Here is a 23963-nt window from a genome sequence, read left to right on the forward strand (position 1 = left end):
GTAAAATACGCAGTTGCAGTTCTCCTACAGAGATGCCTTAGTGACCGTCTTTTGAGGGAGACCTATCAGCAAAATCCAGTCGGAAAGCCAAGTATTTCTGAAATACAGGAGCCTGTTGCAAATCCTTTACGTACTGTCCAGAAATTCTCATACCCAAAATGAGTGCTGTTTTTTTATGTCAACTTGCATGCTAATGTGGAAAAGTCTTTTTTATTTTTTAATCATGTTTTGTTTTGCACCAAAAGACTAATCCCATGCGGTGCACTGTTTATTTCTCTGTGTCACTTTTTATAATCTCCTCTCTGCACATAACCAGTTTGAAGCACAGCAACGAAATATCAGCAGTCTGCAAGATCAGATGGAAAAGAAAGCCACACAGGTACAAGCGGCTGGAGTAGGAGACTAACTGGCAACTCTGTTAGTCAGGCTCCCTGATGGGTGCACCAAAGTATTGAAATTCCAATAGACACCAGTGCTAAATACCCATACTTCAAAATTCTTTAAAAAATACTCAGAACTCTCACAGGTATTTAGGCTGCACAGAAAAATGATGATCAACATGTCATCTTTCATTTTCTTGGTGGGTTGACCAATGACTTTTCAAGAAATTCTCAGCCAAAGAAGACGACCCCTAAAACAAGTGATGTTTCCCAAAGTGGAAAGGTAGCCATCTTGAAAATGGATCCATCCACAACATGGCTAAATAGTGCCACTTTCAGGCCCGATTGCATCCAAAATGTTCTGAGTTGGAAGCCCCATGTCCGGGCCAGAGGTGTATTGCCATATCTCTTCAATTTCCCAATTCCGTGGCTCTCAGAACTCTCTAATATAGAATATTTTGTGGGTATAACTTTTATTCATGAGCTCGGCGGACGAATATTTGGCCTATTTACTTGTGTGCACCCTCATGCCGCTAATAGAAAAATAAAGTTAATTAAAATTGGAACTTTTGCCTGTACTTTTTTTTTCAAATCAAAAACTTAAGATTGGTTTTCCAAAATGTGAGAAAAATGAAACTAACGCTGACTAACTACAAAAAAAAGTTTTGTGATAATTCTAACAGTTTATAAAATGTAATCAAATTGAAACATAGGGTCAGAAACTATTTTTAAAAAAAATACAGAATTTGTTTTTTCCCCCAACAGTTACAAAAGCTGAATTTCATCCTCATTTTCATTATTGTTTGGCATAGTGCACATTTTTTTTTGCATTTTTGTTTGTTTGTTGTGGCATGATATAATTTCATGTTGTGATGTGTGAATTTGCAGATCATACATAAATCCGCAATTGTGATTTGTTCTTTCTCGTTTTCATGGTGGTACATATCCATACATGTATTAACTAAATAAATAAGAATGGACCTCTTTATATTTTTAAATAAATATTAAATATTTTACTTTAGAGTGAAGTTTCTTATTTAGATGAAATTTATCTCATGTCAAATTGGTAAGGCCTGGGAAATCAACCACACAAAAAGAGCGATACAATCTAGACAAATTCTGAGCCACACAAGTTTCATGGGGCCGATTTCATGAAACTCTTCTTTTCTTACGCCTCCTCTTAGGATTTAAGACCTGTCTTTGCTCTGAGATGAAAATCTTGCTCAGATGCGTCCCAAGACCGATTTTAAAAAACACCATCGTAAGCAAGACAATCTACATTGCAAATTTGACGACTGTGTCATGTTTGTTTTTTCCACTTGATGAAACGGTTGTTGAAAAGAAATGCACAAAAACATACATACTGAAATTTGTATCATTGTGGAGACATTTCTTTGTTCTCGTGTAGTAAAGTTTTCGAGTTTGAAAGTGTCGTTTCAAAATGCGCTTATTTTAACCAGAATTAATTTCCTTGGCTGAAATTTGGATTAATGTCCCTTTTCTAAAACTCTTCCATTTGCGACAGAGCAACCCACCTTGGAAATTCCTAATTTTTGAGTGAAATCCATATATCTATTTCGTGAAAACCTTGTGGAGACATATTCATCTATAGAAATTGCCCTTTGGAGACGTATACAATCTCAGTTTGTTCCTTATTGTATGCATGTCTCCAGAGGGCACGGTGTATCAGATCCTAATTGCCCGCACGTGTGGTAGAGCTCGAACTTTGGCCTGAAAAATGTCTCTGCTTATAAAATTTCAAATGTACAGTACACAAGACATCTTTTTATTGTTACTCTTATGACTAAGTGATTTTCTCCCCAGCTCATAACTCTATTTTCGACAGGAATATTTTCATGTTACAAGTCGACTAGGTGTAGGCCTTTACTTATATTTTGTAAGTTATAAATACGTTTATCAAACTACCCCTGTGTCAGAAATCTTTTCAAATTGGTTTCTACAGCTGGTGTTAAAATTAGCTACAGAATCTCAAAACTGTAGCCCTAGGCCGACACTTGTCTTTAACGAGAAGACACTGCAAAAGTTTCCAGGCGATATGCAAATTAATGCACGTATTCATGAGATAAGATGGCCCTCAGACTGATCTTAAATTAAGACGAGTTCAGCCACGTTGCTAAGGAAATTAAGACATGATGAATAATAATAATAATAATAATAATATATAGCGCTTTATACCAAGGTCTCAAAGCGCTTCACAATTATTACCCCTGTTCATCAGGCCATGAGACCAGTTTCTGCAGCAGCTCAAGATCAGCGCAATCTGGTCTCTACCTTCACAGGTACCCATTTATACTCCTGGGTGGAGAGAGGCAATTGTAGAAAAGCGTCTTGCCCAAGAACACAAGCACCATGTTCCCCATCGGCAAGTGAGCCGAACACCGTAACCATTGGACCACAACGCTTAATGAATAGATCTTAATGTTGGTGAAAACGATCCAAGGGCGAGTCGCGAGTTAAGACGAGTTACCCAAGACGCGTCTAAGCGTTTCGTGAAATCGGCCCCTGTACTCGCATCATTTCTAACGATCCATAATTTGAAAAGTATCAACATGCATTCTGGGTATGTGAGATTATACGGTCAACATTTTGTAAACTGGCTGTTGCTAAGCAACTTTATGAGCTGAGCAGAAATCAGCGAGGAGCCAGTCACAAGCTGTACACTTTAAAGTGTATTCTGGCTGGTAAGCTGTTTTTTTTCGCTAACCAAATTTTGTGTCTGCTCGGTAAATTCATGTGCTAACTAATTGAATTCTTTCGAAAGATTGACACCTTTAATATCAAAAACAACCTTTGGCCTCCTTGCCCTCAGCTCCAAAAGAACGAGGACGAGATGCGCAACCTGGAGGCGGACTTGGCCGCGGTCAGCCGTCAACTCCAGGGGGCGCTAGATGAGGCATCCATGAAGGAGCGCACCATCAAGGAGTTACACCGTGACCTGAGTCAGAGCCAGGGCCAGTGCGGCGAGCTGCGGGCCCAGGTCGAGAAACTCAGTAGACAGGTGGCCATGCTGTCGGTGGCCTCCCAGGACACCCGGAATGCACTGACTGAAGAGGTGAGAAGACGGGGATCTAGACTTCTTAGGGGTTTACGAAATCTAGGCTTTGTCGCTGGCTTTGGCTTCAGGCTCCAGACTTCAGAATAGACCAAATGCCTATCATGCAAGGCCTATGGCTGGTGCCCCCCCCCCCCCCCCAGAAAAGCCCCCCCCCCCCAAAAAAAAACCAACAGAGGAAACAAGAAAGAAAAAGAGGCGCAAAGTCATATTGCTGTTAATTTTATGGTTGGGGGGGGGCGCAAATGTCTCTGCCCACCCTCGAAAGATGATAAATCGAGAATATGCTAGAAAAGTGCAGGGATTTCTGGGGAAAATGTGCTTTGCCCTCCTCTAGAAAACAATTATGCTGACGCCCATGGGCTGGTGTATTTTCATTGGACTTGAGTGTAGCAGGATTCTTATGAAACTTGGGCAGGAGTGGAAGGCGAAGCTTGGTAATGGAGCCAGGGTTTCTTAAACCTCCTTGGATCTGATTAGGGAGTTCTCCAAATCATGGTTCCATAACCAGCTTCGACTCCAGTCCCCAGCTTCCCTGATTTTATGCCATTGATTCCACATACAATGCAGCTCCATCAAAATGACCCTAGCTGTAGGCCAAGATGAAGCCACAACCACTGATGACAAAACCCAAATTTGGAAAATGGCCAGCATCATGTTTGTAGACTTTGAATCTGTACTCGACCGAGACAAGTGCATTCTTTTATGTAAATGTCCTCAAAACTTCAAAATTGTAAATTCAAGTACTAGACATGCAAGAAGTTAAACTAATTGGCTCCACAACTTTCGACTTCAAAATGATGAGAAAAGAAAGAAAAAGGTCATCTTTGTAAATGTGGTGCTGTGGTCCAATGGTTACAGTGTTCGACTCATGTGCCGTGGTACATGGGTTCGAATCCTGACCGTGGGAACATGGTGCTTGTGCTCTTGAGCAAGGCACTTTACCATTATTGTTTCGTCCTTCGGATGGGATGAAAAGCCGTAGGTCCCGTGTGTTGTGTAATGCACTTTAAAGAACCCAGTAACACTTATCGCTAAGAGAAGGCGTTTGCCCCGGTGTTTCTGGCAGTGGCTGCAATATGCGCCGCAGTACCTTGTAAACCATTATAAGGTACTACATAATGGGTCTCATATTTCTCATAAACTTCATTTACCTTTCTTGAACATGTTTAATAATAGACATAATTTCCAGCGCCTTGAGTACCTAAATGGTAGATACGTGCGCTATATAAGACTCCGATATTATTATTATAAATGTCGGCTTTAAGCCTGATATGTGTTTTATGTATCGTTTGGTCACCCTGTTTTGTTCTCTTTATGTTTCCAAATTTGGAATATTTTATTTGATATACACTGATGTTTCAGTATCATAGCTACATCACTATTACATTAATTGTGCTTTACTTATAATTTCATAAACTATGCATGATTTGTGCTTCAATATTCCATATTGTTGCCATGGTAATGACGTCAGGTTGCCGAGCGACATGACACCATCGTCCACCTGAGGACTGACCTACAGCTTCTTGAGGAGCAGCACCAGCAGTGCCTGGTGCAGGTCCAGCACCGGGGAGAGGTCATGCAACAGCTCAGACAAGACTTGAAGACGGCCACCACTGAGGTAGGGACGGGCTTATTTACCCCCCCCCCCCAATATTTTGTGAAGACTGTCCTTTTCCATTCAAATGCCCTTTTTTAACCAGCGCTTACCCCCCCCCCCCCAATATTTGTAAAAAGTGCCCTTCTTTTCTAAACAAGTGCCCTTTTTTTAAAGCAAAGTCATGCCCTTTTTTGTGCCATCGGCCGTTACGGGTACCTTTTTGGCATGTAGGGGATGTATTGCCCTAAACCCCTCCCCCCGCAACTATTTGATTTGACAGAGACCAAGTCTTCGGAGAAAAAAATGGGTCTACATTTCAGCACGGATGTGCAAGTGCCCTTTTCAAGAAATGTTTACCCCCAATAAAAATGAACTTGCTATGCCACTGTCATGGGTTCCGTGCAAAAGTATCCCCTTAATAGCGGTTCCAAAGGGAAAGCTTGGGGGAACCACCAGAGGGACATTGGAACGCATTGCTAACCGCCTGACGCTCACGCGAAGACTTCATCAGTTTGTGAGGATAAAATTAGCTGTGCGTATTTCGGGCAAACCAGTGCATTCACGCTGTGTCTCCCCTAAATACAGGGTGCGTTCGTTTAGCTCACCCGGGTCGACTCGGGTCAGCCCCGTTCCGTTCGTTTAGCTCTGACGTCATTCGGGCCCACCCGGGTTAGCCACCACAGACCCTGCTCGTGGAGCAGAGTCAGTTGTGGAAATATGTCACATGCAAGCGTTGTTTATTCCTAGAAACGGACAAATATGGCAGCCGGACAGCGGAAATCTCAAGTGGACTTACAAATTAACTTTATTTGAAGTCTAAAGGTAATCATGTATTGAGTTCATTGCGACTTTTGAGGCTATAATTCCAGCCCAACTTTTTTTGAGTTTTGCAATTGACTGAAAAGCAGTAAATCTCAAACTGAGACCCAGCATGAAATGGGCGTTTTGTCAGTGGCTACGGCTACGGCTACAGGCGTCACGTGAGGATCGTGTTAGCCCGCGGTTGAGCGTTCGAGTAGCCCAGCTGTCGTAGCTCACCCATCTGCCTTTACCCGAGTCGATCCAGGTGACCTACTGGAACGCACCCATAAAGATATGTACTAAAAGAAGTATGGAGCTATGGAGTGGAAGTTTGGCACTTCGAATCCCATTCGGACCAAAACCTGGAAAACTCTCTCTGACGACCCAACAATAAAATGTGTACCTGATTCGTTCAGCGAAGGTAAGACAGCGAGAGGAGAGGACTGGGCACCGCCACTCATATGCCGCGCTCAAGACACAGTGGACCTCTAACATCCCACTGCCCCTACGGCCAGTAATGGCTATGGGACCTTTACCATTACCTTTATCTTTACCTATGGTTACTTTTCTCCAACCTACTCCATTTGATGGATAGTTTCCCCGGAGAAAAAATATATAGAATTTGTCTTGCAAAACAGTGACAACTTTTTGAGATTTCAAGGATATATTTTCACAATCTCTTTAATGTCACAGAAAGATTCGTCGTTATTAAAACCCACTTTAACATTCCTACTTCATTTTTCATGAAAAGTTGGAACAAGTCCAAGAGCAAGCAGCAAAGACGGAGGAAGAGGCGCGGGAACGGGCCGCAAAACTCCAGGCGGAGCTGACCGTCAAAGTGGGCGCTCTTCAGGCCACCAAGACCGAGCTGACGAGCCTGCAGGAGAATGTCTCCAAGAGCCAGTCGCAGGTAAAGCATCTGGCAGGTTCCTTAGCAAATTTTCATTTGGCATTACGTGAAACTCCCATTTGCCAAAACCCCTGAACTGTACCTACCGATTTCACTGTGACTCTTATCAGCTGTTATCAGTAAAGTAATTATAAGATAAACACTTACCCTGGCACCCACTTCCCCAGGGCCAGTGACCATGAGCTGGTGGTGTCAAATAATGGAAACCTTGAAGAGCATGGCTGAAGTCGGACTGTTTCTTATTTGATATCTCGAGATATATTTGATCGATTTTTATGATTCAAAGTTGCTCATATAATAACTTTTGACACTTTTCCAAATACTTTACATTATAAACAAGAACCTAGTAGACTTTGGTAGATATTTTTTGTCAGTAAGCTCACAGGCAGAGGCACCATACACCACCTGTTCACGGCTCGTTAACTCTTGATCAGATAAGAGAGATCGCGTTGAAAGCTGCTGAATCTGAAATCGGTAGGTACGACCCGAGTTTGTCATAGGCAAACTCGGGTCTAGCTCAAATGGGAGATTCACAATGCAGTTTGTCACCAGTCACTTGCATTAGGGGAGTCGGGTTGGTGTAGCGGTACTTTCCTCGCCTTCCACCGCTGTGACCCAGGTTCGAATTCCGCAATGGTCAACATGTGGATTGGGTTTTCAGTCCCTACCTGATTCCGTGGGTTTTCCCCAGAATATTCTTCTGGGGTTTTTCTCCCACCTCTAAAACTGTAATTGCTTCTCATTGTCTTCTCTCCACAGGTTTCTTCAGGCTTGCGAGCTACAGTGCCTTGGGCGCTTTTGAGGAATCCCTGGTTTCATTACTAGAAATGATAAATTATAATAATAATAGTTAGAGTTCAGTTGCCACGTTTAAAACGTATGGTCAACTTCTTGTATGGGTTGACTTTCAGTTAATGATCGATCAGTCATTGCGGGACGAAACCACAAACAAAGCATTCAGACTTCACCATTGCTTTTTACAGATGAAAACTGAACTCGAAGTACCCTTGTCCAAAAATTTGTTTTAATCCTCTCCTTGCTAAATATTAAAGTATCATGTTAAGATAAATATTGACATTTTTCCAGGATGCAGAGCCAAAATGGCTTCCTATAAACATCTTGGAGGCCAACCCACACTGAAATTCGTATCCTTGTGGAGACATTTCTTTGTTCTCGTGTAGAAAAGTTTTCGAGTTTGAAAGTGAAGTTTCAAAATGCTCTTATTTTAACCAGAATTAATTTCCTTGGCTGAATTTCGGACTTAATATCCCTTTTCTAAAACTCTTCCATTTGCGACAGCTCAAACCCACCTTGGAAATTCCTAGTTTTTGAGTCAAATCCATATAACTATTTCGTGAAAACCTTGTGGAGACGTATTCATCTATAGAAACTGCCCTGTGGAGACGTATGCAATCTTTTGTACCCTATTGTGTGCACGTCTCCAGAGGGCACGGTGTATCAGATCAGCGTAACATGAGCCCTCCCATTTTATACTTGGGACAAACTGGAGAGATTTACAATTTTCTGCGAGTTAAATCTTTAAAAACAAGGATTACCCTTCCAGACATCAGGACAGAGCAAATCTTGTTTGTACTCTTACTAGCATGACTAGTCATATTGTTCTTTGCTTTGGGTTTTTGTATTAAATCTCTTGTTTTTTTTCCTTCAAATCTTGAAAGGTTGAGAATCGGGAGGAGACCATCCAGCGTCTTCAGCGCCAGGTCCGGTCTCTGCAGGGGGAATCGGAGAGGAGGGAGGACTCGGTACAGAAGCTGGAGGCAGAGCAGACCACGTCGATGGAGGAGAAACGAAAACTTGTAGATGAGGTAAAAAAGATATAAGGCAGAATTGTCATGGGTCTGTTTATCACTGAAATCTGCACTTCTGGTCACCTTTTTGTGTTGACAGCGCAGGCACAGAACTGTATGCTGACCTTGTAAGCACAGAATGCTTACGCCACTTTCAGCTTGAAGTATCATATTGTGGATAGATGCCACACCATGAAGTGACGTATCATGTTAACAAAGTCCGTAGATGATCCGTCTCTTTTTGGTGCACTTGACAATTTGAAGAATACATGCATTTATAGGTGATTACTTCCTTCCATCTCCCAATAAAGCTGGCAAGGAGAAAGACCTCCCTGTCCCAGATGGAGTCTGAGCTGAAGAAAACTAAGCAGCAGCTGCAGGATGTAATGGAGGAGAACGGCCGTCTGGCTGCTAGAATCCAAGCAGCACAGATCACTGCACAGAGTGAGCAGGACGTCATGTCTATCGAGGTGGGTTCTAACCTCAAACTTTGGTAAGAGAATCTCTGGTCAATCATTTACTACTCTTAAATGATTTAACTGATTAGTTCTAGCCCTGCCTCAAAACGCAACCCTTCATCTTCAGAGATTCAAAATCAACTCATTTTTTTAGGGCAATTCATGATAATGTTGTCTTCGTCGTGATAGGTTTCTCGTCGGGATGAAGCAATGCAACGGATGAAGAATGAACAGACAGCACTTAGAGAACAAGTCATCAAGTCAGAGGAGAAATTATCCAAACAGGTTTGCTGAAAAATATATTCCAATTAATATTGTTGTTCATTTCCAAAATTTCCCTAGTTTATTGGAAAGCTCTCGTGATTGGCTGTATATTTACATTTTTGAAATTTTACACCAATAGGAGATGGCGTTAGAGCAGTTGAAGCACCAGTTGAAGAAGGCCCAGAATGAGGTCAAAAGTCGTGATGAGAGCATTCAGAACTTGGAACGTGAGATACGGGATATGAAGCAGATGCACAGTGGAGCTAGAGATGAGGTAGGTGGGGTTGTGCCGACAATGGCTGGCTGGCTGGCTGGCTGGCTGGCTGGCTGGCTGGCTGGCTCCCCGGCTGGCCGGCTGGCTAGCTAGCTGGCTAGCTGGCTGGGAGGTTGGCTGGCTGGCTGGCTTTTTGGTTGGCTAGCTGGCTGGCTAAGAACAGAGATCCGGGATATGAAACAGATGCATAGTGGGGCTAGAGATGAGGTAGGTGGGGTTGTGCAGATGATGGTTGGCTTGCTGGCTGGCTGGCTGGGTGGCTAGCTGGCTGGCTGGCTGGTTGGCTGGCTGGCTGGCTGATTGGTTGGCTAGCTGGCTGGCTAAGAACAGGAGATGTGGGATATGAAGCAGATGCATAGTGGGGCTAGAGATGAGGTAGGTGGGGTTGTGCTGACGATGGCTGGCTGGCTGGCTAGCTGGCTGGGTGACTGGCTTGCTGACCGGCAGCTGGCCGGCTGGCTGGCTGGCTTGCTCCCCGGCTGGCCGGCTGGCTGACTGGCTATTTGGTTGGCTAGCTGGCTGGCTAAGAACGGGAGATGTAGGATATGACGCAGATGCACAGTGGGGTTAGAGATGAGGTAGGTTTGTGCAGATGATTGTACGTGGCTGGATGGTTGGCTGGCTGGCTGGCTGGCTGGCCATTTGGTTGCCTAGCTGGCTGGCTAAGTAGGGAGATACAGGATGGCAGATGCACAGTGGAGCTAGTGCTGAGGTTAGTGGGGTAGGGCTTGCAGGCGGGTATCAAACTTCACACAGGTTTCATGTAAAGTTTCAGAAAATTTTACAAATATTCCGTTTTTTAATATCTTTGAAGGTTAAAGCTGCTTTCCCTGTGCTACTTTTGAGTTTCATCCCAAAAAACACCTTCCCTTTTTTAAATTGCTATTAATCAATTTTGAATGAGACCTCCATAAAAGACCCTTAAAATCAGCCCATGTTTAGGTATTGCATTATTGCTTTACAATTTGGAATCATTGGCTGCCCGGCAATAATTCCGTTCTCACGGGTTAGGCTTGTTCTTGCAGGGAAGGCTTGTTAATATCAGAATGGATAATGTACGGACCAGGAGCCTGTCTGCTTGCAAAGCAGATCTGTTCGGGGCAAAAAAACCAAACCATTTTTTCACAGGGTTGCAGATGTCCCAACAAATTTAAGCTATTAAAAATGCACAATTTTACTTTGTTGGTCAACGCTGGCTTTGGTTGGTTAACTTTGGGCTTGGTTTCTCAGGGTAGGGATAAGATTTCAAGCTATAGTCCATCATTTGCAGCCATCCGAAAAGTAACTGGCGAAATTATTGTTCAAAAACATACTTGGTTAAAGATAGTAAGGGGTCTAAACTCCCTGTGAAATTAATCTTTCTGGCAAGCTGTCATTTTGAAGTAATCAACGAAAGAAGGCCTTTCCAATGGTGTGTCTTAAGACGCACTGTAGGAAAATGTAAATTAGTAGTTTGTTTTGTTATTCGGCGAAGCAAGCGCTGGCACGACGCACACGCGCGCGCGGTTGCTATAATTCGTCGGATCAGTGCGCGACATCGCGTAGCTGCAGTCGGCTCAGTGGGAACACGTCTCGGACGCTGAATTCAGGCCCAATTCAAAACATGATTCAGCAAATTTTGATTTGAAATTGAGATCCTAGAATGCTGTTTTTCTCGGAATATACAGCTGAAGCTGAGCTGAAACTTCATCAGGTTAGTTGTTCAGTATCCTTCATTAGATTTTGAACACTTTTGTTGCTTCAAACGAACAAAATGCACAAATCACAAATGATGGACTATATCTTTAACTGTTTTGGGTCAGGCTGAGCTTAGTTGAGCAGGGTTAGACTGCTGGAGTCGGCTTTGGTCGGCTTCCATTTTACAAATTGAATGCCGGTAGCATTAATTTTTGGTATCTATTGATATTAACCTGAAATTACTCACTTTCAGGTTGAGCGTCTGGAGCAAGCGTTGCAGGAACTGAACAGTGAGTTTCAATCGGCACAGATAAAGGAAGAGAATCTTCAACAAAATGTAAGTTGCATTTGTTCCTTTCATTTTCATCAAGTGTTGCGGTTTTCATAAAAAGCCTTTCTCTTCTGCAATTAAAATTCTGAATTAAAAGCAAACCATCAATATGATGTGTGTATGTCAGTTTCGAAACTTAAAACTCATCATTTTTTTTTTTTTTTAGTCGTTGCTTAATTTTTTGTTATTCTCAGAACTTTCTGTAATAACAGATTTTCTTCATTGTTTTTCTAGCCCTGTTAAGTGTAAATTGACCTACCGGTTGCTATTCTATATATTTTAATATGTATATTATACAAATATTGAGTGGCTCAGCGTGGAATGGGAGGAATATTATCGCAAGGTAAAATCTGGACTTTTCCATTTCACGAGGCGAAGCCGAGTGAAATGGAAAAGTCCAGATATTACCAAGCGATAATATTCCTCCCATTTCACAATTTAAAGCCACTCAATATTTGTTTTATATAACTGACATATAGATTCTTGTCATTTGATATATTTGAACTTTTATTTCAATACAAACCTGGAGGAAAATGTATTTGTCTCTTCCAAACCACCCCTTCACGAAAATGTTTGAACCCAACGCTGTAGCGCTGGCTCTTTGGAACAATACGCGCTACGCGCAACGCTGAACGCGCACACCAGCATGCATTTGCACACAAATACCGCGTCATGATCCTAACTGTTGAATAGCATTTCCCATTCCCCATGGGCGGATAGTACTTTTTGAGCCGTGACATGAATGGGAGCAATAACGAATGACACGTGATGTGAGTTCCACCAATCAAATGACTAGGATCTGTATGTCAGTTATATAAAAAGTAATAATTGTAATTTGTAAAAGCCGTGGTCAGTAAGGTCAGAACCAGTTTGAAAAATACACTAGGTTACTTAGATTAGAATTGGAAATTACTTGTGCAGTTTTACCACTCAGCCACTGAGCTTGCCTGGGGCAGGTAGCAAGATCAAATCTAACCTGGCAGCCAGTACTGCAATCGGTACTTGTCTAGAGTGTGGTAGTATTAAAGTTTAAGGTAAAGTGACATTAATTGTACATTGTGATTTCGTTTTATGGTTTTTGGCGAATAGGTCAAGATAAAAGAAGATGTGATTTCGGAGCTACAAGCCGACGCTGAAACTCTCCATCAACAACATAAAGAGTTTCTTACCAAGGTAAACTATCAAGGCGTTCAAATATCGTAAAGCTAGACAGTAAAAGAAGACAGCATCAATATTATTATCCCCCTGGCTTTAGCCAAAAAAAAGGGGGATATTGCCATAGTGTATTCCTTCTGTGTGTGTGTATGTATGTGTGTCCGTCCGTCTGTGTGTTCCATTTTGGTTAGGACAACTGTTCAGTGCTGTCATATGAAAAGTCAGACTTTAATCTCAACCAAACTTGGTGACAATAATCTTTGGGTAGGGGGATTTCAGATGACTTGAGACATTTGAGGTCAAAGGTCATCTAGGGGTCAAATGAGGTCATTGTTGGTTTCGGCTTGGTAAACTGAAAAGTGCTGTCATGAACGGATTTCCATGGCATTTTTACTGATTATACACAAGAGTATAATTAATATGCTCCATCAAGATGAAATACTCATGTCAATTAGTTTTTGAGAAATCAAAGGATATCTTTTGGGGGACACCCTGTACATGTACATGCCTTAAATTCAGAACACGTGCAGCTTTTGCGTTAGCGTGGCGCCACCGCAGTAGTGGCGATTGCCCCATAAGTCTTAGCCCAGGTTGGACTCCGTTGTGTACGCAACAGAGTCCAGGGTATGAATCTCTCCTGTCATAGCGAAAAAAATTATAACACATTTTTTGCATATTTTTACCTGACGGAGGAAGCTGAAATTTCGCTTACACATTCATTGTGTCCAGAATTGTGCATGTGCTGGGTTTAGAAAAGGCAAATATGTCAGCGGGCGGCGTGTTTACCGAAAATAAACTACAATCCCACGCTTTCGTTGAAAACAGTTTTCAGTACGAACTCCCCATGTGAAGATTACGCCCGCGCATGCACACCTAGCATGCTGCCGCCACGGCAGCAAGTGGCAGCAAATGGCACGCACGTGTACGTCTTCACCCGCACGCGGGGAGTTCGTACTGAAAATGTTTTCAACGAAAGCGTAGAACTTGCGGTTTATTTTCGGTAAACACACCCCCCACGGACATATTTGCCTTTTCTAAACCCAGCGCATGCACAATTCTGGACACAAGGAATATGTAAACAAAATTTCAGCTTCCTCCGTCAGGTAAAAATATGAAAAAAATGTGTTGTAATTTTTTTCGCTATGGTGGTACTATTTATACCCTGGATGTCAGTCGTAATGCAAAGAAGACGTCGTCCAACCTGGGCTATAATAAGTCTATATCTTCACTTGTTGATTGCTCTGCCAACAGATTGCTGAGAGGGATGGAGTGCTGCAGAAGCTGAACAACGAGAACGCTAAACTCAAGACTAGGAGTCAAGAAAAAACAACCGAGGTATGACACAAAATATGATTTGAAATAATATAAGTAAAGTGCTAGTATTTCCCTTACTGCTGATGTTCAGTGTGAGACGTATCCAATGACCCCAGAAAAAGTGCGATACCCACTATTTGACAACGATGCACCTCTTCTGGGACTCTTAGGGTCCATCGTGCAAGTGATACGTGCATAAATGGCTGAGTGGATTTTCTTTGCCGATGTAGATCCAGAGGCAGACCAACATGATGAAGCGATTAGAAGATTCCATCACCAAGGCTCAACTGGACATGGAGGAAATGAGACGCAAGAACCAAGAAGAGGTAGGGTTAAGTTGTACATTTTTCCATTATTTTTCTTTTCTCTTCAGGGTGAGTAAAAAAAAACGAAACCCAAATGTCGGAACCATTGTTTTACTGAACTGCAGCATTTTCGAAATCTAGGATATGAAAACCTCATTCATCAGCTTTCTTTTAGTACAAGAATTGTTCAAATCACTCATGTATGCCTAAAGTTACGGATTTTTAAACACAACCATTGTTTTAAAGTTCTGTCCACGGATCACAAAAAAACCGAAAAGAAATCACTTAGGGATGTGTGTGTTAATTGTTTTCGTTTTGCTGAAAAAACGCTCACCTTTTGTGTGATCCGTGGACAGAACCTTAAAACGGTGGTTGTGTTTAAAATTCTGTTACTTAAAAAGTACAGGAGTGATTTGAATGATTCTTGTACTAAAAGAAAGCTTATAAATTGGGCTTTCATATCCTAGATTTTGAAAGTGCTACATGCAGAACTTCAATAAAACAATAGTCCCGACATTTGGGTTTCGTTTTTATTTTACTCACCTTGTATAAACAGAAGAGGAATTGTTGCCAGTGTTTTGTGAAGGCAAGTATGGTCAGTGGGAGTGTGATGGAGTTGACTCTAACTCTTCGGTGCTGTCGATGGTCTTTTAAAGTTACCGAGTGTGCTTAGTTCCACTGTGTGGCCTTTTTTTTTATGATAATGCACAGTCATAGTTTAGTCAGGTGGCATGGTCAGAATCGTGACCGACTGGTCCAAAGCACCAAACTTAGCTTGGCAGATAGATTCTCTTTTCAGAAGGGTGCCTAATTTGCATAAATCGTTATATATTTATTCCATGTTTTGGTACATTTAAAAAAAAAAAAAATGGAGGGGGGGCATGTTTTGGAGATTCTACTTACTTATCCTCACTTAACTAGCATTTTCTAAAAGTGACGGGATAATTACGAGGACAAATGAAAGATCCAAAATGGCTACCATTGTACCCCAAAGTTTTGCGCGTTTACCTTTTCACAAGATATCAAGTAGTCTTGCCAAACCTCAGTATTGATGAGCTTCAAATTCAAAAAGTTACTTACTGGCACAGTTACCCTATTAAAACCCTACATAGAAAATCATGTGAAAAATGATAACATAATAATATTTAACCCCCCCCCCCCCAAAAAAAAGGGGGGTGTCCTTAAAGTGGGCTAAAAGTTAGGCGAGGGGTTGCCTAACGTAGGGGCTTGAACAAGTTCAAAGAAATCCCCGAAAAATAAGAGATTATGGTTGCTTATAATACATCAATGTCCAAGGTTTTCAGGTAAATTAGGGGATAGTGGAGATTCTAAATTTCTTTAGGGCTATAAGAATCTATCTGCCAAGTTTGGTGTCTTGGAACAGTGGGTCAAGATCTTGTCAAATATTGGATCTAAGCCACAGGACTAGTTCTTGCCGTGCCCCGATAGAATTAAGCATCTGTGAGACTATTTGCAAATAATTTTTCCATTCTCTTCCTGTTTTTTCCTGCCGCTTCGATTCTGGATGTGGTGCTAATTATCTGTTTTTGCCCCGATTATGGAATTCGGTTTGACTTCAATTCTCTTGCATGTTATATCAACTTTGTCGTTTTCACTCTTGTGCGTGTCATGGTGTATTTTTAACTGTTTTGGTAAATGAATTTTTCATGCATGGCGGCATTGAATTGTTAACGTTATATTTCACGGAATGCATGATGCAAATGGGCCCCACTGGTTTTTCGGTTGAAACCACAGCCGCAAGTTATAATGCGCAAGCTGCTTCTGCGTACGCTAACGGCCGTTCGCTGTCAAATCCTCCTAGCGACGGGATTCTTGAAATTACTGGAGGAAAGATATTTCACCCCGAGCGTGTTGCCCCCGGCAACACCATCTACATAGAATGCACAAAGTATTTATGCAACTGTATTAATAAACAAAAATATTCTTTTATTTCGGCCAGATTGAAGAAGATCTGGTTATGAAAATCCAAAGAATGAAACATATCTAAGACTCGGAGCTTGAAATTTTGTCAGCAATTTAAAAAAAAGAAAGTATTTCAGATGCTGGACATCTGTGAATATTTTAATTTATTTTTAAACATTGATTGTTTAAAAGAGGCTTATACTTATTAAAGGAATTCATCTTTTACAGTAGTACATTTTACCAGCCACGTAGTTTAGAAAAAATGAATAAACAAGGTGCACTTAAATTCTTTAAAAAAAAAAGTAACTTTAAATGTTATTGTAATTGAGAAAATATAAAAGATCACTCAGGAACACCTTTCTGGGGAAAAAAGGAACAGCCGTCACATGCATAAGTTTTAATATACAATGCACGTTAACTCCTTAAAATATTGCCGAACTTTATGAATATTACATGCAACTTTTAAAGAATATTCATAAATACATTTACACAATCGTATTGGTTGAGAGCCCGTCATGTTCCCGGGCTTAAACGGTTGATAAAACATCGGCTGGCTTGTCTTAAGCACTTTTCCAATGTCACATGAAATTTGGACTCCTATGAAATCCGGTGCCTTTTACCCTTTTATTGGTTGAAAGTTCACAATTCTTGGTTAGGCGTGCGCGAGACTACCAATGAATTCGTATTTCAGAGTCCTAAATTCACACTTCACTGGCACAGCTGCGTTCTGCACCACATCGCGCAGTACGTGCAATGCACGCACCAATCTCCCTATAAGGAGCTGTTTACGACTGCTCGTGAGAAACACGTAACATAGCATAGCTAGAGGGGTGTTTCAAAAAACATGAAGTAAACTTGTTTAACGAAATCATTGGAAATATATAATTTTAACTGTTTGACAGAAAAAGTATTTATGAATGGGAATAAAATATGAATATGAATGAAATATGAGTTTGGCCGGTATTAAACACAATGTTTAAGACCGGTTTGGAGTCTGAACGCTGATATATCAGATCTTAAACATAGTATTTAAAACCAGCCACGCACACATATGTTCCCTTACTAACAGAACACGAACAACTTCATCAGGAATATTACAGACAACATTTCTACATTGTAAGTGCCTGTATGCCTTAAACACTTTTAAAGCTGAAAACGACTATGCACTTTTTCGTGAACAGTATTATAAAACACGAGTTGGTAGTATGCATGTTGTTGGATTGTGATGTGTAAAGAAATATCCAGAATTCATTTTCTTCCTCCGAATTTGGGTTGTATTTTTGTAAATGCGCACGTATCCACAAATAGGTATCAAACCAAGCAAGTGTTTTGGCTAAATGAAATATCCCATTTTGGCTCCCGAATATTATGAAGTGTATAATGGGAGACCTTTGAGACGTTGGTGGCAGCAAACACACCGGTCCTTCTCAATTGTTTACGTCATGTTTAAGCTAAAGCGCGCATGCTCAATATGACGCAAACTATGGAAAAAGGACAGGTATGTTTGCTGCCATCAACGTCTCAAAAGTTTCCCATTATCCTAAGTATTGGGATAATTAGTAAAATCCATAATGAACAACTTCTATACTGAACAATCTTTTATTGGTTTTATTGTGTTTAATTATATGTTCATTATACATGTAGTCACTTTCTATTGTATGTGTACCTCATGCAAGCACATCTGAAAAATGCATTGGGGCAATTCCACAGTTACTCACGTTACATTTTTGATGTACTTTTGAGTTTCCTTGGGCTGTAATTACCTTACTGAAAAGGTTTAATAACTGTTATCCCTATGGTAGATAGAGAAGACCTAGACCTACAGTACCTAAGCACCAAAGATGACATCCAGAAAAATGTGTTATGTATGATAAACAAGACGCACAAAATCGGTTACTCACGTTACATTTTAGTAACGTGAGAAACCAATTTATCATACATAACACATTTTTCTGGATGTCATCTTTGGTGCTTAGGTAGGTCTAGGTCTACTCTATCTACCAATGTAACGTAAGTAACCATGGAATTGCCCATTGTCGTTAGACTGGTATGCAGACTTCAAAAAAAGACACAGATCCCATTGTATACTATGCACATCTACAAGTAAATGTAGTTGAAATGTTTTCACTATAAGAGTTACAAAGTATGCAAATGCATCATATATTCTTCATGATAGCTGACATCGCACAGGAATAATTAAAAAAATAGGTATAACAATCACAATTTTACTTTGCCGTCGTCGTTTTTTTCCCCCTGGAAACTGAAAACTGTTTGATTCACCACAAACACGATCGGTCAAGCCCTACCCTGTCCAGTGATGTTTACTGCCATGGCCACGCAACAAATTTTCTGACAAAAGTCCAACGTGCATGCACTGATCAGCGGTGAGATTAGTCAGGATTTTTCCTGATATCATGATTTTTTGTCATGATTTTCTCAATTTCAGGATTTTTTTGTGTGAGAGACTTTTTTTTATTGATTTCAGGATTTTTTTGATAGGGTGTTTTCCTGACACAATGTATCAGGATTTTTTTGTTGGGATTTTCATGATTTCAGGATTTTTTGGTCAAGGTTTTTCCTGACTTCAGGATTTTTTTGTGGGTTTTTCTTGATTTCAAGATTTGTTGTCAGGTTTTTCCTGATTTTAGGATTTTTTGTCAGGGTTTTTCCGGATTTCGGGATTTTTTGATTTCAGGATTTTTTTGTCAGGGTTTTCCTGATTTCAGGAGATTTTTGTCAGGGTTTTTCTTGATTTCAGGAGATTTTTGTCTGTTTTTTTCCTGATTTAAGGATTTTTTGTCAGGGGTTTTCCTGATTTCAGGATTTTTTTGTCAGGGTTTTCCTGATTTAAGGATTTTTTGTCAGGGTTTTTCCTGATTTCAGGATTTTTTGATTTCAGGATTTTTTTGTCAGGGTTTTTCCTGACAAAAAATTGTCTGTCATTGTCTGTCAAAATACTGTCATTTTATGTACATTATAATGGATGTTGCTTTTCATTTCCATGAAACCTACATGTACACTACTTGTTAACCATACTGTGAAAAGAATGGATGAATCGCTGCATGCTTTCTGAATGATTCAAGTCAATTAAAATGTGTTGTCAACTTACGTCTGTGTACTGCTTGTTTGTTAAAAGGCATATTTGCATGTTATTTTTTTATAAGAATTTATTAACGGTGAAGTTAGAACACAGAAATTACCTAACATAAGGAAGTATTAGCTGTCATACATGTATATACATGTACATGTACAATCAATAAGAACGCACTTTCAGTGCAAAATATGTGCGGCCAAACATGTGAAATGGTCGGTTTGATGCTGTTAATATCTGACTGTAATTTCACTTCTCTCCACACCAAATCCATAATTGTATTTGAGGCACTGCACTACGGTCATACCAGGATCTTCTTTGTGGTGGACAAAAGTTGCAATTGTAGCTTTTGATACAGGATGGGGAAACTTTCCTGTCAGGGTTGTGGAAACTGAAATGATTATTGTCTCCCGTAGTTCACATACCTTATCAGAGTGGCGCACAGTTTTACAGCCTAGGGAAATTCTAATTTTGTCCCGTCAGCTTGGGGGAGGGCCATGCTCGTATATGTCTGGCAAGACATCGGTAGTTAAAGTGGCTGGCCTTGCATGGCTCCGTGGTGCAAACATGTATGTGTTGTAGTTCAATGTTTTGTCTGACCTTTATGTGTGTTTGAATTAGATAACTATTTTCATGCATTCCACTTTGGGCATCATGATCACATCTTCTTTAAATATATGCTGCTTCTGAAATGTAAGGTAAGTTTTCTGCAGCATTTTAATACAATGTAGTAGAATACCAACACATACATATACAGGGTGGTTAAAAAAAAAAGGAAACCAAGCTTATTTTGTTGATTTCTCGGGTATGACTAATTATTTAGGAAAATGGTAACCACCATCTGTTACATAACCATGTCTTCCTTTTCTTGACACCACGAACTCCATTTTACCATCATGGATGACTGAGCACCAAGTGATATAACTGACATGCCAGAAATGGTCTTGTACCACATGCACCATAAGACCAATTGACAGTTTCAGCATATTGAAAATAACAAAATCCAGGACGTACTCTTTCAAAGTCATTTTTTCAATGGCTAAAACATATCAAGATTTATCACTAACCTCGTAACCTCACTGTCCTTCAACATGCCCCACATTCCTTTCAAGGCAGATCTCTGCCCTGGTTCTCATTGCTGTGAACGCATTCCTGATAACGTCTCTCTCTGATAACTGTCCATTGGTCTTATGGTGCATGTGGTACAACGCCTTTTTTCGCACGTCAGTTACATCACTTGGTGCTCAGTCATCCATGACGGTAAAGTGGAGTTCGTGGTGTCAAGAAAAAGAAGACATGGTTATGTAACAGATGGTGGTTACCATTTTCCTAAAAAATTAGTCATTCCAGAGAAATCAACAAAATAAACTCGGTTTCCTTTTTTTTAAAAACACCCTGTATAATCAATTTCAGGCATTGACTTAAGTGACATTCAGCGATAGTGTCTATGCTGCTTACAATTTGTTAAGATAAATATTAGGAACTTCATTAACATTGTTGAATGAAGATGTTCAGGTATTAATGAAAAGCTTTTAAAAAAGTGACATTACATCACATATGCTTTTATAGTTGATTTGATTTTTACCACGCCCCTAATTGCACGTTAATAATGGTAATGTAACAACATCTGTGAATATGACAAATTCGAGCAAGTTTTAATCTTTCCCTGCCCATCTTGTCTTTGTCTGGTACCAGCTTGCACGACGTGATGAAAGCCTTGCACAGATGCGGGAGGAACTGATGGAATCTCAACAGCAGTACACCACCTGCTGTGATGAGGTTAGAAATGCACCTCACTTACTACCGGTACTTTTATGTCAAGTTCATGTCCCTGATGAAGCTTTACGGACATTCCTTCCATAAAAAAAACAGCTTTGCAAATAGACCATGAATTATTTTTTTTTCCTGATGAATCCAGATAATACAGGGAGTAACAGACAGGGCAGTTTGGGGTGCTGCAGGGACTTGTGGGCAAAAATTTCAAATATATGTGAAAATACCATGACAAAAATGGTTAACATAATACCATGCAGTTTTCTGCCCATGTTGAAATGTTCAATAGCATACTGCGTCTTGTGTGATATCACGAAATGAGCTTTAAAGTTGGACTTTTTAAGAATTGAGATATTTATTTATTTGAATTCTGCAGAACAAGAGCTTTCCAATGGTATACAACATTAAGGGGTACTGAGTTCAGTAACGGAAATATAGACCACCAACTTACTTAAAACTGACTCTCAAGAAAGTGGCATTTAAAGATCCTGCAGTTGTGTTACAGTAAATGAACAGTCAACTAATAAAATGTGATGAAAATAGGTTTTGAAGATGTTTGCCAAAACAAAAACATTGCAGAAAGGTAAAAGAGGACTTACAGATGAAGGTTCACCTGAAATCAAAAATCTGACGACCCCTTCAAATTTTTGCTTTGCCCCACTGTACCGGAAAATGCCAATTTCCGACTTTAAGCTCATTTTTTGGGTGACCATGGTGACAGCTTTAATTGCCCTCCATGACTTTGCTTGCATGCCAGGCATGCAACTTTTCCTCGGATCAGCTGATTTTCTCTTTTTTTTTTACTTCCCATGTGTGCCATTGAAAATAGAAAAACAATGTACAAAGTCTTGGAAAGATTTGAATTTCCTCTCTTTTTTTGTGACTTCCCGGTTGCATGCCTGGCATGCATGTTAATCTGCCATTACAACCACCTCTTCCTAATAAAAAAAAAAAATCTGGTATCCTATCCCTCCTATCCTCTCCAAGGTGATGAAACTCGAGGACCTGCTGGACCGCGTCCGGGCCGAGAACGCCAAACTCCAGAAGCAGAGCGAGCACGACGCGACCGAGCTGCTGAGGCTGGCCGAGCGGTGCCAGCAGCAGGAGCTGGACCTGGCCGTAGTCCAGGAGAAGCACAGGACCTGCCAGCGGGAGGTGGGGGTCCGGGACCAGACCCTGCTCAGGCTGCAGGCTGAGCTGGACACGGCACAGCAGCAGTACCAGGGGTCACTTGAGGAGGTCAGTCAGCAGGGAAATAGCAATTCACAATACCATGTGCCACCTGGAGGATTAATCTGGAGGGACCATGTTTCAAAGTGCATTATTGGGGAAATGTTCAGGTTCTTGCTTAGAACAAACTTACACATTTGGGTAATTCCACGGATTTATAAATTGCAGTTTTAAAAAGGTTTTTAAAAAATCCAAATGCCACAAATGAAACATGTTTATCATTTTGAAGCTTATTATCTGTATTTTGTTGAATTTTTAAAAATTTCTACCAATGGTCAATAGTTCAGCTGTTAATTTTAACTGAAAAGTTAATTAATAAGTACACCGAAACAATCAATTTGAGTATATGTACGTCTGACACCATGGTGTTTCAAGCTGATTTTTACTACAGCAAAAAAGTTCGATGAACAATTTCTTTATTAAATCATTGTAGCAACAAACTGATACATTTTTATCAGAATAAGCCAGTTCCGTATTTCAACTGCGCATGCGCACAATGATATGGGTCACGGGTCATTCAGGATAATCGAACGCTCATCAAAGGCGAATGAACGCGCACGGACCCGGTCGCACGACGCTCGCGTGTTAATTACAAGCAGAATGGGCGTCGGCGTAACATCGCATATCATCACGTCAGCGATTTTATCTCGAATGACCTTTGACATGGACTATTTCATCAAGATACCAAACTGGCTTATTGAAATCCACTTTATGATTATAAGTTTTTTTTATGGGTCTCATATGTTCATATACTTCATTTACCTGGCTTTGGTTGCATTCTCCCCCAGCGCTTTGTATCCTCTGGCAAAAAGCGCTATATAAATACAGTTGTTATTATTATTATTATTATTTATAACTGTTGGACTGTCCAAAATGTACACCGTGCATGGAACTGCCCATTTACATTCATGTTTAATTTCATTTCTGGCTTTTTGTCAGGATAATGTGAATATCCATATTCACAAAATATGTTTGTTTAATTAGTTCATGAATTCCTGTAAGTTAAAATGGGGCAAAATTGCAGAAATGAATTTAAAAGATCATAGTTACAAGTATTTCTCTAATGTCTCATTTTCATTTTAAAAATATTTTTAAGACGTTTAAGGCGAAAAAGGTAGTGCCTTAAATTGTGATGTCGATTTTGTTAAATTGCCCAGGACATCAAAGAGATATATCCAATGAAATTTTAGTGTTCATAATGTGGCATACCTCAATCTCATTTTAGTTAGCAGCTCATGAGGAGGACCTACAGGAAGCCAGGTCAAAGGTCAAGAGTCTCCAGGGAGAAGTTCGCGACCTTAGAGATGACTTGGCTCAAAGAGAAAGAAAGGTAAGCAGTTAACATGTCTCTCTGACTATTTTAGGGTTTAGGCTGTCACCGGCAAGTGGAATGTACAAAGAGATTTGTGTCAAATATCCCTTCATGTTTTTGTGAAAACAATGGTTATTATTGATTTATTTTCAACAATTTGTTTGGAGAAGCATGTAGCATTTGGCATTGATTTAGAACCATGCAAGCCTTCAATTCTTATGTAATTTCTTATCATTTAGAAGATTTTAAAATTGGAATCGCTGGTATGTTGCAGCTTTGTGTCT

General features: G+C 40.5%; 1 protein-coding gene across 1 annotated transcript in view; it reads left to right on the forward strand.

Annotated features, from left to right (window-relative positions):
* LOC119738640 (trichohyalin-like) overlaps positions 1–23963 on the forward strand; it is an 81180-nt gene that overhangs the window by 28250 nt on the left and 28967 nt on the right. Inside the window, exons 13-27 of the mRNA XM_038213553.1 lie at positions 317–379; positions 3211–3453; positions 4928–5074; positions 6606–6764; positions 8444–8590; positions 8884–9042; positions 9220–9315; positions 9434–9568; positions 11499–11582; positions 12666–12749; positions 13983–14066; positions 14276–14371; positions 21060–21143; positions 22125–22376; positions 23593–23697. Coding sequence (XP_038069481.1) covers positions 317–379; positions 3211–3453; positions 4928–5074; positions 6606–6764; positions 8444–8590; positions 8884–9042; positions 9220–9315; positions 9434–9568; positions 11499–11582; positions 12666–12749; positions 13983–14066; positions 14276–14371; positions 21060–21143; positions 22125–22376; positions 23593–23697 — 1938 coding nt within the window. The remainder of the gene's footprint in view (positions 1–316; positions 380–3210; positions 3454–4927; positions 5075–6605; positions 6765–8443; positions 8591–8883; positions 9043–9219; positions 9316–9433; positions 9569–11498; positions 11583–12665; positions 12750–13982; positions 14067–14275; positions 14372–21059; positions 21144–22124; positions 22377–23592; positions 23698–23963) is intronic.

This window comes from Patiria miniata, unplaced genomic scaffold (assembly GCF_015706575.1).
Source record: "Patiria miniata isolate m_02_andy unplaced genomic scaffold, ASM1570657v1 HiC_scaffold_3, whole genome shotgun sequence".
Lineage (NCBI taxonomy): Eukaryota > Metazoa > Echinodermata > Asteroidea > Valvatida > Asterinidae > Patiria > Patiria miniata.